General features: G+C 36.3%; 1 protein-coding gene across 2 annotated transcripts in view; it reads left to right on the top strand.

The window, feature by feature from the left end:
* The window catches only part of PEX1 (peroxisomal biogenesis factor 1), a 98,736-nt gene that overhangs the window by 60,300 nt on the left and 24,804 nt on the right, over positions 1-13,632 (top strand). For both annotated transcript variants that reach the window (XM_082846766.1, XM_082846765.1), the window contains 8 exons: positions 1,489-1,643; positions 3,832-4,021; positions 4,449-4,615; positions 6,119-6,253; positions 8,990-9,054; positions 11,452-11,594; positions 11,676-11,779; positions 12,564-12,740. In XM_082846766.1, the coding sequence (XP_082702892.1) occupies positions 1,489-1,643; positions 3,832-4,021; positions 4,449-4,615; positions 6,119-6,253; positions 8,990-9,054; positions 11,452-11,594; positions 11,676-11,779; positions 12,564-12,740 (1,136 nt within the window). The remainder of the gene's footprint in view (positions 1-1,488; positions 1,644-3,831; positions 4,022-4,448; positions 4,616-6,118; positions 6,254-8,989; positions 9,055-11,451; positions 11,595-11,675; positions 11,780-12,563; positions 12,741-13,632) is intronic.

Raw genomic sequence — 13,632 nt, forward strand, 5'->3', positions numbered from 1 at the left:
GTTAGTATGGAAGACTGATAGTCATAATGATAGCTACCATGTGTTGACTGCCCTTTCGGGGCTAGGGGTTGCTTTGTACTCTACATGCAGATATTCTCCTGGTTTTACAGGTGAGTAAACGGAAATTCAAAGATTATGTAATTTGTCCAGGATGACACAACTAGGAGGTAGGTAGGATATGTTCTCCTAGAAGTATGTACAGGGTGTGATAGGAGCACATACACTAAATTGAGGGTGGTATGGGAAATTATCAGGGTCTTTTAGGGGGAGTTCATAACTGAGATGAGTTTTTTTGGGTTTTTTTTTTTTAATTTATTTTTGGCTGTGTTGGGTCTTTGTTGCTGCGCAAGGGCTTTCTCTAGTTATGGCGAGTCGGGGCTACTCCTTGTTGCAGTGCGCAGGCTTCTCATTGCAGTGGCTTCTCTCTTTGTGGAGCACAGGCTCTAGGCACATGGGCTTCAGTAGTTGCGGCACGCGGGCTCAGTAGTTGTGGTTCGCGGGTGCTAGAGCACAGGTTCAGTAAGTTGTAGCACATGGGGCTTAGCTGCCCTGCAGCATGTGGGATCTTCCCGGACCAGGGACTGAACCCATGTCCCCTGCATTGGTAGGTGGATTCTCAACCATTGCACCACCAGGAAAGCCCCCTGAGATGAGTTTTGATGGAGTAGTAGAAGTTAGTATGGAACAGTTTCAGGCTAATGAAGATGCAAAGGAAGTGTGGTCCACAGGCAAAGGTACAGAGGTAGAAGAAATCACAGTATGTTAGACAATACTCCTTTGCCTAGAGCTTAGGGTTCAAGGAGAGGGTGGGACCAGGGTGGGGGTTGGAGGATTTTGCAGTCTTCTGCTGCCTCGAGGTTCTTAAGAGGTGAAATAGATAAAAAATGTAACCACAGTGGCTTGGGTTACTGTAAACTGGTGTTAGTCTCACATTTGGAATCCTGTAGCATCTGCAAGACTTGTTAGTCTAGTGTTTAAGGGAATGCTGCAGATTTCTAGGTCAGGACTCGGATATATGTTATTAATGCCTGTTTCAGTTCTAACCTCATGCCAGCCAAACCTTGCAAAAGCTAGGGTAGAAAGAGATTGTTCAGGAAGTCATAGGAGTATGAGCTGTATTTTGCTTACTTAAACTTCCATATTGTGTTCTATTTTCATCCTTCTATAATATTTATTTCAGAGGCCCCTTTTCATTTACTTAATAAGATCTAGATGAAGGAACCTCACCTAGGTATTGTTCTGAGTGTACAGAGTTTACAGTGCTTCCTATACCTTCATTAGATTGACTAGAGCCTGGCCAATATTAGGTCCTCAGTAGATAAACTGATGAATGAATGGAAGATTTAACTTTTAACCGGTAAAGAGGAGCCATTCCATTCATACTCCACCTTAAAGCTCAAGTTTAGGGTATTATTTTTAATGAATGTATGATTTTAAAATTTCATGCTTTTGTGTACTAAGTTTTTACACTATATTACTTAATTCTAGCTTTGAACGATGTGGTGAAAGAGTTTATTTCCATGGGAAGTTTGGTGGCACTGATTGCTACAAGCCAGTCTCAACATTCGCTACATCCTTTACTTGTTTCTGCTCAAGGAGTTCACATATTTCAGTGTGTCCAGCATATTCAACCTCCCGACCAGGTAACATACTACTTGTGAAGATTATTGAAATATGTCCCTTTTTTTTTTTTTTGGCTGTGCTGTGTGTTATGCAGGATCTTAGTTTCCCAACCAGGGATTGAACCCATGCCCCCTGCAGTGGAAGTGTGGAATCTTAACCACTGGACCGCCAGGGAATTCCCATATGTCACTTTTTATATAAATTACATATTTTTCAATTTTATTCATGATTTATGGCTTTAAAGTAATGCTTATGTTAGTGATCTTAAGGGTTCTTAAAAATCGACCTTCAGTGAATGTTTTGCTATTAGATGCACAATTTTCGTTTGTAACCATCCGAAATATTATCCGGTACTTTCCAAGGAAATGTCTTTTTATAAAACAGCATTTCTTTTTTTTTTTTCATTATTAAGTTTTCTTTTTTTATTCCATTTAAAAAGAAACAAAAACTCTAAAAATTCTGAACTGCTTCATTTCGCATTGGTAAAATCTGTAAATACACTATGGAAATTAGAATTTTTTTTCCACTTTAGTGAGATATAATTGACAAGTAAAATTATATATATTTAAAGTGTACGACATGATGATTTGCTATACATGTACATTGTGAAATCTTTACCACAATCCAGTTAATTAACACATCCATCACCTCACGTATTTACCTTTTTTTAAGCATTTCTTCTTTTAAAAATTTGACTGACGAAACTGTGTTTTTTTTTACCAGCACTAATATTCTGTACCCATTATGACTCTGGCACACATTTCCAACATGTGGGTTTTTTCCCCACACCATCAAGCAATTTTTGGACACCAGCTGGGTGTCCTGCAATTCAGCTCAATTCTGACACTACCCAGAGAGAGCATCAGATTCCACAGGTTAAGGCCTCAGTTCTACAAGACAGCCCTCCACTTTAGATGCCAATGTTACCTGTGCTTCTGACTGGTGATAAGTCAGAGGTTCCTACTATTCCCTCTTTGGGTTCAATTAATTTGCTAGAACAACTCACAGAACTTGGGAAACTAGTTTACTCACTAGATTACCAGTTTGTTACAAAGAATATTAAAGGGTACAAATCAACAGTCAGATGAAAAGATACATAGGATGGAGTCCGAAACAAAGGAGCTTCTGTCCTTGTGGAGTTTGGGCCCTGGCCCGGTGGCACATGGAAGTGTTCTGGTTCTCCAACCTGGGAGCTCTCCAACCCCGTCCTTTTAGGTTTTTATGGAAGCTTTGTTACATAGGCATGACTGATTAAAGCACTGGCCATTGTCATTGATTCAGCCTTCAGTCCCTCTCCCCTCCCTGGAAATCAGGGGGTGGGACTGAAAGTTTCAATCCTCTAGTCAAGGTTGGTTCCCCTGGCAACCAGCCCCCATACTTAGGTGCTTTCCAAAAGTCACCTCATTAACGTAAACTCAGGTGAGGATAAAAGGGGTTTGTTATTAATGTCAAGACACCTTTATCACTCTTATCATTAGGACATTTCAAGGGTTTTAGGAGATCTGTGCCAGAAGCAAGACAAAGACCAAATATATACAAGCACATACAGCCCGTCATCTCCTCAGGAGACTTCAATCCTGATGGTTTTAGTGGCAGCACGCTCAAAAAGAATGTTCTGGGACAGGCAAGCATATTTTAACTTCTTGTTTAAAATTCTTACGTCTACTCTAAATATTCAGACCCTGTGCTAATTAACTGTTATTGAAAAATAAAAATACACCTGTTATTAAGCATTAACAGAATGGTAGTGGTATTGGTCATTGAATGTGTTTTTAGAATTATGTTTTATAGGAATAACAACCCTTAAAGGAACCAAAATAAAAATCTTCTTACTGGAGAAAGAGAGCAATCATTATGAATGTGATTTTTTTTTTTTTTACAACTTTATTAAGGTGTAATTGGAGACAACATACTCACTATTTAAAGTGTACAATTTGATGAGTTTTAACATATATATATATATATATACACACACACACACACACCATGAAACCATCACCACAATTAAAGTAGCAAACATTTCCATCCCTCCCGTATGTTTCCTACTGCTCCTTTGTATTCATTCGTCCCCCACTCCACCTGCAAGCAAACACCAATCTGCTTTCTGTCCCTGTAGATTATGTCAACCTGATATTTCTCAAAATACATGTACAAAAATTTGCACTTGAGTAAAACTATAAATTTGAATTTTGTGTTTTTTTTCTTTAGGATCAAAGATGTGACATTCTGTATAATGTAATAAAAAATAAACTAGACTGTGATATGAACAAGTTCACTGATCTTGATCTGCAGTGTATAGCAAAAGAAACTGAAGGGTTTGTGGCTAGAGATTTTACAGTGCTTATGGATCGAGCCATACATTCTTGTCTCTCTCATCAGAGTATATCCACCAGGGAAGGTAAGTTTTACTGTTAAAACCAAAATTTGGACTCTTCTTTCCGTCGTGGAGAAGTGTAATTGTAGTAAGGTAAGAATTAAATATATCCATTTTAGTATTCAAATAAGCAGCTATTTGAGTAGAAAATTGGCATTTCCAGCTAAATTGATGGCATTTTTTTAAATTGAGTTAAGATTGGCTAAGTGAAATCAGACGGAGAAAGACAAATAACATGATTTCATTCATATGTGGAACATAAAAAACAAAAAAATAAATGAACAAACCAAACTAAACATAAACACGTAGATACAAAGAACAGAGTGGTGGTTACTAGAGTGGAAGGGGTAAGGGAGGGGAAAATGGGTAAGAGAGGTCAACTGTATGACAGTATGTTTTGAAAATTCATATACAAATAGGACTACCAAAAGTTTTGTTTATTTTTAAACAGAATTAGTTTTAACAACATTGGACTTGCGAAAGGCTCTCCAAGGATTTATTCCTGTGTCTCTGCGAAATGTCGACCTGCATAACCCTAGGGACCTGGGCTGGGATAAGATTGGCGGATTACATGAAGTTCGGCAGATACTTGTGGACACTATCCAGTTACCAGCCAAGGTACTTAAAAAACAACCAAACCAAGCACTACCTACTGCCAGAAGAACCACTGAGTCATCCATCGGTTCTGGCTGTATATGTTGGCTTGCCCAGCTTCCATTTGGTCCAACAGTATTTATTATTACCAAGTAAATGTCCAGTCCTATTTTTGGCGCTCTAACAGATTTTTAAAGTATCTGATGTATTCCTTGCCTGGAAAGAAAGCTGAGGTGATATTTATAGTAAACACATTTTGATGTGAATTTCAGAGTTCTTGTGTTTTTCTTGAATTGTCCAGGTTGTACTAAAGCAAATGAACTGTCAGCTAGGGTTGAGCAGAAACAGATAGGAATAAACTGGCAGGTGGGAGAGTCATTTAGATCCACAGAGCTGATGGATTAAGCCAGATTTCTAAACTCTGGGTGCCAGTCTAGAAAGGCAGAGTTAGCAGGCAGCATAGACCAGGCAGACAGCAGGATAGAGGGGGCAGTTGTAGATTGTTCTTTAGAAGATCAAAAGTAGAATCTAGGAGGTGGTGTGTTTGAATCAGAAACCTGAGAGAAAAGGATCTTTGCATGAGATCAGTGGCCCATCCAAAGAGATAAAGAAATGGGTAAGGATTTCAGTTACATGTAAGGACCTCAGTTACAGACAGTCCTGGGAACTGTCTGGTGGGGCCTGGGAGATACTGAGTGTAGCCCAGGACTGGGGGTTAAAGCCTGTTTGGGAGAACAGGGGCGTGGGAAGTACTTGCCTGCGGATCATGACCCCAAATGCTGGGTCTGGGCACCAAACATCAGTATCCAGATACATCCCGGGCCAGGTACGTGAGGCCATCTGCGTAAGTGCTGACTTTGGGGCCTCCTTCAGATTAGAATGGAGGTCGAGATGAGGTTGAAATTGTGTCAACACGTGGGACTAAATAGGTGTACTTAATAGAGGAGACTAGGAGATTGCTGACAGTAGCCTGATGTTTGGCTCACCTGTTCAAAAAGTTTTCTTGCTGAGAAGCTGGTGATTTAGAAGATAATTTAGAAGCAGTCGGTTACTTGTTCAGCATTGAGACTCTTGGGAGATTTTACTGTCGATTATAATTACACATGCTTCTCTATTATTTATTTTCTTTCTTTGATTGAATATATTTGAATATACATAGCTGTCATAACTTGCCCCATGAACCATACAAGTGGAAGGCAGTATACTTGTTAAAAGGTTGGGTTTTATTTTCTTAATGTAGTACTATTATAATGTTTGAAAAAAAAAAAACAGGAAAAAATGGAAAGAAGTTCTGATGCATTTATATGCTTTTTATGTGGACTGTATTCCATGGTCCAATTGGGAAAAATCTGTGGTAGTTCCTTTGAGTTCATTTATTATTCTGAGTAGGAATGTTTTTTTCTATCATTGTACTGTCATAAAGATGGCCATTGTTACCACCCAAGTACTTTTTTCTATACATTGCTCTTTGGCCACTGCTTAGTCATTTGTTTTAGAGTTGAGCTCTTTGTCATATTTTTCTTTCAGTACCCAGAATTATTTGCAAACTTGCCCATACGACAAAGGACAGGAGTGCTGTTGTATGGTCCTCCTGGAACAGGAAAAACCTTACTAGCTGGAGTAATTGCACGAGAGAGTGGAATGAATTTTATTAGTGTCAAGGTATGTTTGGCATTTATCTTTTCTCTCTTCTTTTTCTTTTTTATTTAACTGAGGGAAATTTTACGTAATTAACTATTTTAAAGTGTACAGTTCAGTGGCATTTAGTGCATTCACAATGCTGTGTAGCCAGCACCTCTCTCTAGTTGCAAAACTTTTTCAGCCCATTCTCCTTCCCCCAGCCCCTGGCAACCACTAATCTGCTTTCTGTCTCTATGGATTTGTCTGTTCTAGCTATTTCATATAAAAGAAATCATGCAATATGTCACCTTTTGTGTCTGGCTTCTTTCACTTAGCATAATGTTTTCAGGGTTCATCCAAGTTGTAGCATGCCTCAGTAGTTCAGTACTTTTTATGGCGGGATGATATTCAGTCTTTTTTAAGGTGGTGTGGATATGCCACAGTTTGTTTATCCATTCGTCACTGGTGGACATTTGGGTTGTTCCCATTTTTTGGCTGTTATGAATAATGCTGCTAAAAACATTTGTGTATAAATTTCTGTGTGGACATATGTTTTCATTTCTCTGGAATACATATATACCCAGGAGTGTAATTTCTGGGTCATATGGTAATTCTATGTGTAAGTTTTTGAGGACCGCACCATTTTACATTCCTACCAGCAGTGTGTGAGTGAGTATACCTATTTCTCCATATCCTCGCCAACACCATTTATGTTTCTTGATAGCGGGTTAATCTCATATTTGGAAAACTAGTAGGAGCAGTGATCCATCTATTAGTTAAACTGTGTGGGAAATTGAATAATGAGGCATCTCTCTTTTGTAGGGCTTACTATGTTCTTGCTTAAGGCAGATCTTCATGCATTATAAAATAGAATTATGCCTAAATAATCAGATAAAAGAGCAAACTTGAAGGGGGAAGAAAACCTAGAAGACTAGGGGCTGGAGACCACACTAAGGCAGGAAGCTGGGGTTTTTATTTGTTGGCTATATTTCACCCTTGCTGTGTCACACCAAGTTAAATTTTTTCAGATACAGGGTGAGTATAGTCATTAAAGGACATGTTAGCAGATCATTTTGGGTACTGCTTCACACTCCACCACTGGTGTGTCATTATGGTCTGGGATGTGCTGTCTTATTTGTACAGCTTCAGCACCCCAGCAATATTTGTTTGCCAAAGAGTGATTACATTTCAAGGCAAAGTAATCATATGCAGATTTCCCCCCACCATCCGGAAGTAGAGTGTTTCTATGAAACATTACTGTAAACTGAAATGGTAGAAAACAAAGAAGCAATTGGACACATCTTGCTAATGGATGGACAAAATAAATCGAGATAAAGCACAGATGCTCCCAGACACAGTTCAAAACTATGATGGCTTGATGCTGTGTGTAGTTCCCTAGAAAGAAGCTTGGTGGCGCCACTGTTGCCGCTGGGGTATGTTCTGCCTCTCCAACAGCTCACAGCGGGATAAACACTGAATGCTTTTCGCTTTTCACCCTTTTTCATAAACGTGAACATTTTCTTTGGATTTCTTTGTTAGCGAAAACAGTTACTAATGTAGGTCTTTAATAAAAGATTAACACTTGCAAATATTGTTGTATTTTAGATTGTTCCATTAGGGAGGACATCTTATCTCTTCCCTTTAGTAAATCTTCAAATCACAATTGGGATGAGTTCTCAATGCACAGGTTTCGATAGAGAGTTGAGGCTGTGTAGGTCTGGGTGGATCCTAGGAGGCATGTATCAAAGACAGCCCTTTCACTGACACCAGTATGTTGCCTTTTTCCTAATATTTTGCCTTAGTTGTTTCTTGTTCCATCCTCTGTAGTTCCCTGACTATACTGAGAAAATATAATCAAATATTAGTATATTAATAGCTATCTAGATGGCTGAGTATTAGAAATTCTTTATTTTGGTCACATATCCTGATCACTTTTTGGTCTTTTTAAGGTAATGATTTTTCATTGGAGATCACTTTAGGGCCTATTCAGTTTTTTAAAATATCCCAATTTAAGGAAAGACTGTCCTCATTATTGATATTGTTATATGTAGTAAAGTTTGTTTTGAAAGTTTCGTCAGTTGACTTTTAGAAAAAATGATATATTCTTCAACTTCTGAGCAAATAAATTGGTTTCAGTTACTGAAGATGCTAATTAAAGTAATTCATGTCACATTACATATTTTTTGGAGTCTCCAAAGATTTGAGATAAATGGAACATTTTCCCTTTTTAAACCATTCATTACCTTACTAAACAAATAATTATTCAGTACTTATTATGTAGCAGGCACTGTTTATGGCACTGGAGATTCAGTAATGAACAAAACTGCCTTTTCGGAACTTATATTCTACTAGTGGAGGGAGGGAGACAATAAACAGACACATTCAATGTATAATATACTGTCAGGTGGTGGTAGGTACTAGGTAGGAAAACAGTCAAGGGAAGGAGGTGTAAAGTAACTGGAGTGGGTCATAGATGGGTTTGTCAGACAAGGCCTTTCTGAGGATGTGGCATTTTGTCAGAGATCTAAATAAAATGAAGCAATGAGCCATGAGACTATCTGGGGACAAATGTTCTAAGCAAAGGAAACACCAAGTATAGAACTTGTGGTATGATATTTAGTCCAGCCGCATTAATTTTTTAAATGTAGTTCAGAGAAATCCATTAATTATATTAAAATTTTTCTATTATTGCATTTAGACTTAGTCATGAACAAAAAGTATATTTTGTTTTTAGATAGTTTTGAATGAATTCTAATTTAATTTTATTTTACCTAATAGGGACCAGAGTTACTCAGCAAATATATTGGAGCAAGTGAACAAGCTGTACGGGATATTTTTATCAGGTTAGTTACCAGTGAATGTTTTTTTAAAGTAACTGGCTCTGTGGTTATTTATCAGTCAATGCTTTTTGGTCTTCAGTTGTTTTTATGAAAAACTGATGTTTGAAACCTGTGATTTATGTGGGTTATTAATAAACTGAAGAACAAAAATTCACTGTTTTACCAAATACCACTTAAATATAAAACATTTTTGATATTAAGTTTTGGAAATTATTTGGTTTTATATTTACAATAGAAATATTTCTGAAATGCTGAAAGTGGAATCATAAGTGGTTACTCAAGGATTCTCAAAGTATATGAAGCACATAATTACCCCAATTTATCTCTTTTATAAATTAAGATTCCATGTGGTCAATGTAATTAAAATAGAGTATAATTATTACTGCATTTATATAAAAATACATATGAATACAGAAGCTAATATTTAAGAGTAAAAAAATTACTTAAATGTGATGGGATTACAGGAAGCTTCTAAATGAAAGAGCTACTTTGTTCCATTCCACTAAAATTTTATTATAAAATATGCAATTAGGAGAATATATATAATGTACATATATATTTTAAAGAATAATAAAATGAACTCTTGTATTGTTACCACCCAATTTAAGAAAAGAATATTACCAGAAAAGCCTATTACAGGTAAAGACAGTCAACCACATATTGACAAAAGGTTCAATTTACCAGAAATATATTACAATTATAAAATTATTTGTATCTAATACTGTAACTTCAAAATATTTAAGGTAAAAATGTATAGAACTCCAAGGAGAAACTGACAGATCCACCTTCATAGTAGAAGATTTTAACACAGTTCTCAGTAATTAGTGAAAAAATAGTTTAAAAAAATAGTAAAAATTTAGAAGATTTAAACAACATACTCAGCAAGGTTGATGTAAGCATATTTAGAACATGTACCCAACAATTGGAGAATACACATTCTTTTCAGGCACACCTGGAACATTTTTGAAAATTGGCCATATGTCAGGCCATACGTAGTGATTGCAATGTTTCAAAGAAATAATATCATAGAGACTCCATTTTCTGAAAACACAAGTTAAAATAATCAAGAAAAGGATAAGCCCCCCCATACATTTAGATATTTTTTTAAAAACTAAATAAATCATAAGTGAAAGAAGAGATCTAATGGAAAATAATGAGCACTAATAAGGAAAATGCTCTTTATTAAAATTGTGAGATACTGCAAAACTTATTTCAAGGAAAATATAGCTTTTAATTTTTAGAAAAGAAAAAAGACTGAAAGTTAATCACTAGGTATCCAGCTCATGAAATTAGAAAAAGACAGATATAAATGAAAATAAAGAACAGAAATTAGTGAAATAGAAAACAATTCAGTAGAGAAGTTCACAAACCCAAATATGTTTTGTAAACCTGATACAGTTGATCTCCAGCAAGACTGATCAAGAAGAAAGCAAGCATGAATAAACAACATTAGGGATAAAGGGGAGGAAGCAAGACTAAAGATATACCAGAAATGTAAAAGATACTAAGGGAATATTGTGAAATAATATTATAAACTTTATGCCAGTGTTTTTGAAACTTGGGTAACACAGACAAAATATATTTGACCAAAGTCAAGCAAGGAAGAAACAAAATCTGAATAGTCTTGTAAAGGTAGGAAAACAATGGGCGCTAGTTAAAAATCCTTGCATAAATCAAACATCAGACCTAGTTGGTTTTTTAAGAGAGTTTTGCCAAACATTCAGGGCACAGGTAATCCAGTGTGTTGTTGGCCCCAGATTTATCTTACTTGCCATGTATTTACTAAGATATTTGTTGGGTTTTTTCCGTCACCATGACAGATATTTTGTATTAGGGGCGATTCTTTAGACATCTAGTCCATCCTTTTACCAGAGATGGAACTTATGTTACCTTCTTTTTAATGAAAACAAAATTAGTTAATAAATTAATAAAACTATATGTCAAAGTTCAAGTTAGAAAAAAATGTAATATATATATAACTAAAATATATTTTATAGAGAGCCTTACAAAATAAAAGTACTAAGCTCGCCAAAACATAATGGACAAAAGACATGAAGAGACATTGCACAAAAGAATTGCAGGTGGCCAATAAGCATATTAAAAAGAGTTTACTTGTAATAAGAATCAAAGAAGCATTTCACTCATTGAGTAAGACTGGTTTTTGTTTTAGTCTCTGTCCAGAAGGCATGTGTCTTCCCTGACCTCTCTAAGACCTGGTTTACTGAAAACAAGGATAATTACATATGCCTTGCCTTCCTTAAGGGTTTGTTGTGAAGAATTAAATAAATACATAAATATATATATATGTGTGTATGTGTATACAGATATAGATATATATATGAAATTACTTTGCAAACTCTGAAGCCCTGTTCAGATAGGAAATACTGTTTGTTTCCCCAGAGCACAGGCTGCAAAGCCCTGCATCCTTTTCTTTGATGAATTTGAATCTATTGCACCTCGACGAGGCCACGATAATACAGGAGTTACAGATCGTGTAGTTAACCAGTTGCTGACTCAGTTGGATGGAGTAGAAGGCTTACAGGGTAATAATTGTAAATACAGAAATATCTTCTTATAACAAAATTTCACCAGGATTTAGTAAAGGATTTTTATTTCCCCCCCAGGTGTTTATGTATTGGCTGCCACTAGTCGCCCTGACTTGATTGACCCTGCCCTGCTTAGGCCTGGCCGACTAGATAAATGTGTATACTGTCCTCCTCCTGATCAGGTGACAATTTCATATTTTGAGTCCAAAATCCAACAAATGCTATACTCTTTCCTTGTGAACTTTACTTCTGCCAGGTAATAGAAGCCTTCCTTAGAAGACCAGCTTTCGGCAAAGGCCTTAGTCAGTGCTTTCTTACAGCATGAAAAGATTCTGAATTAGATGCAAAGCCTTTTTTTGGCCCAGCCATTCCATGCAAGTCTGAAAACTTTATACTCTTTCAGTGTTGGCCAATTGGAAAAACAAGTATTGCATGTCCATGTTCCCTGTGTTCAAAGATCACACACCTCATTATCCAGACAAAAGACTGATACTGAATCAAGCATAGGACTAGGAAGCATCTATGCATGTTACATAGAGATATGACTTTTTCCTAGTCCTATGTTGATGGAGCTCTTTTTCCCAAATTTAGAAATGAATGAGTAAAAGAGAAATAGACAAGTGAATAGTCAAAGGTATAAAATGTTTATATATCACATGTAGCAGTTATTTTTTCTTTCAGAACACTTTCTTGGCTCATTTGACCAAATCTAGAAAATAAGCACTGTCTGAATTAGAAATGATTTACACTAAATAGTTAAGAATGTTGATTTTCATTCATTATCCTGTGTTCCTTCTGTTAGGGAAAAAGTTCCAAGGAAGATAGATGTAGCCTACTGGTACATTCCTCAACTTATTTGTAAAGCTTGTAAGATATATGAAGTGAATTTATAAGAAAAATCCTAAGAGACACAGTTTTAACATATTTAATTTTATTTGTTAAAGCAATTAGTTTTTCTCCCTTCAGGTGTCACGTCTTGAAATTTTAAACGTTCTCAGTGACTCTCTACCTCTGGCAGATGATGTGGACCTTCAGAACGTGGCATCAGTAACCAGCTCCTTTACGGGAGCTGATCTGAAAGCTTTACTTTACAATGCCCAGTTAGAGGCCTTACATGGAAGGCTGCTGTCCTGTGGGCTGCAGGTGAGTTATATGAGGAGATCGTTACTATGGTGTCTTATGAGTGATTCGAGCAGTTCAGTGTCAAAATTTCAACCTTAAAAGAAATTCCTACTTTTTAACAACTTTAGTTAACTGTATAGAAATTTACCTTTGGTCGAGTGTACCATAATTGGAATATTGGCTTTGCAGAGAATTTGTAATTATATGAAGAGTTTGGTGTCTATTTCTCTAACATTACCTTACTATTGGCAAAATATGTTGGTGTGTGGAAGGGTATTCTTTGAATTGAGGTAAGAATTATATTGAGATTTTAAATTCATTTTTTACTTTTAAAAAAGATCATCAGATAGTTATTTTGAAACTCAAATTGTCCCAGATATGGCCAATAGGAGCCCCTTTTGGATGGCTTCTGTGTCCTTTTGATATGTCCTCATCATCCTTTGATCACTTACTTACTTCCCTATACAACAAGATGTTCTAGGTTTATCTTATCTGTTCTCCAGCCCTAGAATCAGTTTTTTCCTCTAAGGATAATATTTTAATTTTGGCAGAAAATAATTTGATCTCTGCCACATTATGGACTTTACCATATATTTTCTGGGAAGGGTTTTCAACTGTATACTCCCCTCTGCTACATTTTGTTGGAGATTCTTGCGGGGACTAAATTTAGATACTGCCAAGTTTTTGCTATATATTTTGGCAAGCCATTGAAGTTTCTTTTCTGCTAATGAAAGGGGAAAAAAGGTGTTTACAAGTAAATTACTCTATAATGATGAATCAGCCATGTTATAGAGTGCTTTATCATTTCAGAGTAGAAAAATGTGAATTGAAAGAGACATGAAAATAAAATCGAGGTCTGAGTCCTAGCTTTGTTAGTTTTGGGGGAGATGGTTGGCAAGTTATCTACACATTC

Source organism: Leucopleurus acutus (assembly GCF_964270905.1).
Source record: "Leucopleurus acutus genome assembly, chromosome: 9".
NCBI classification, from domain to species: Eukaryota; Metazoa; Chordata; class Mammalia; order Artiodactyla; family Delphinidae; genus Leucopleurus; species Leucopleurus acutus.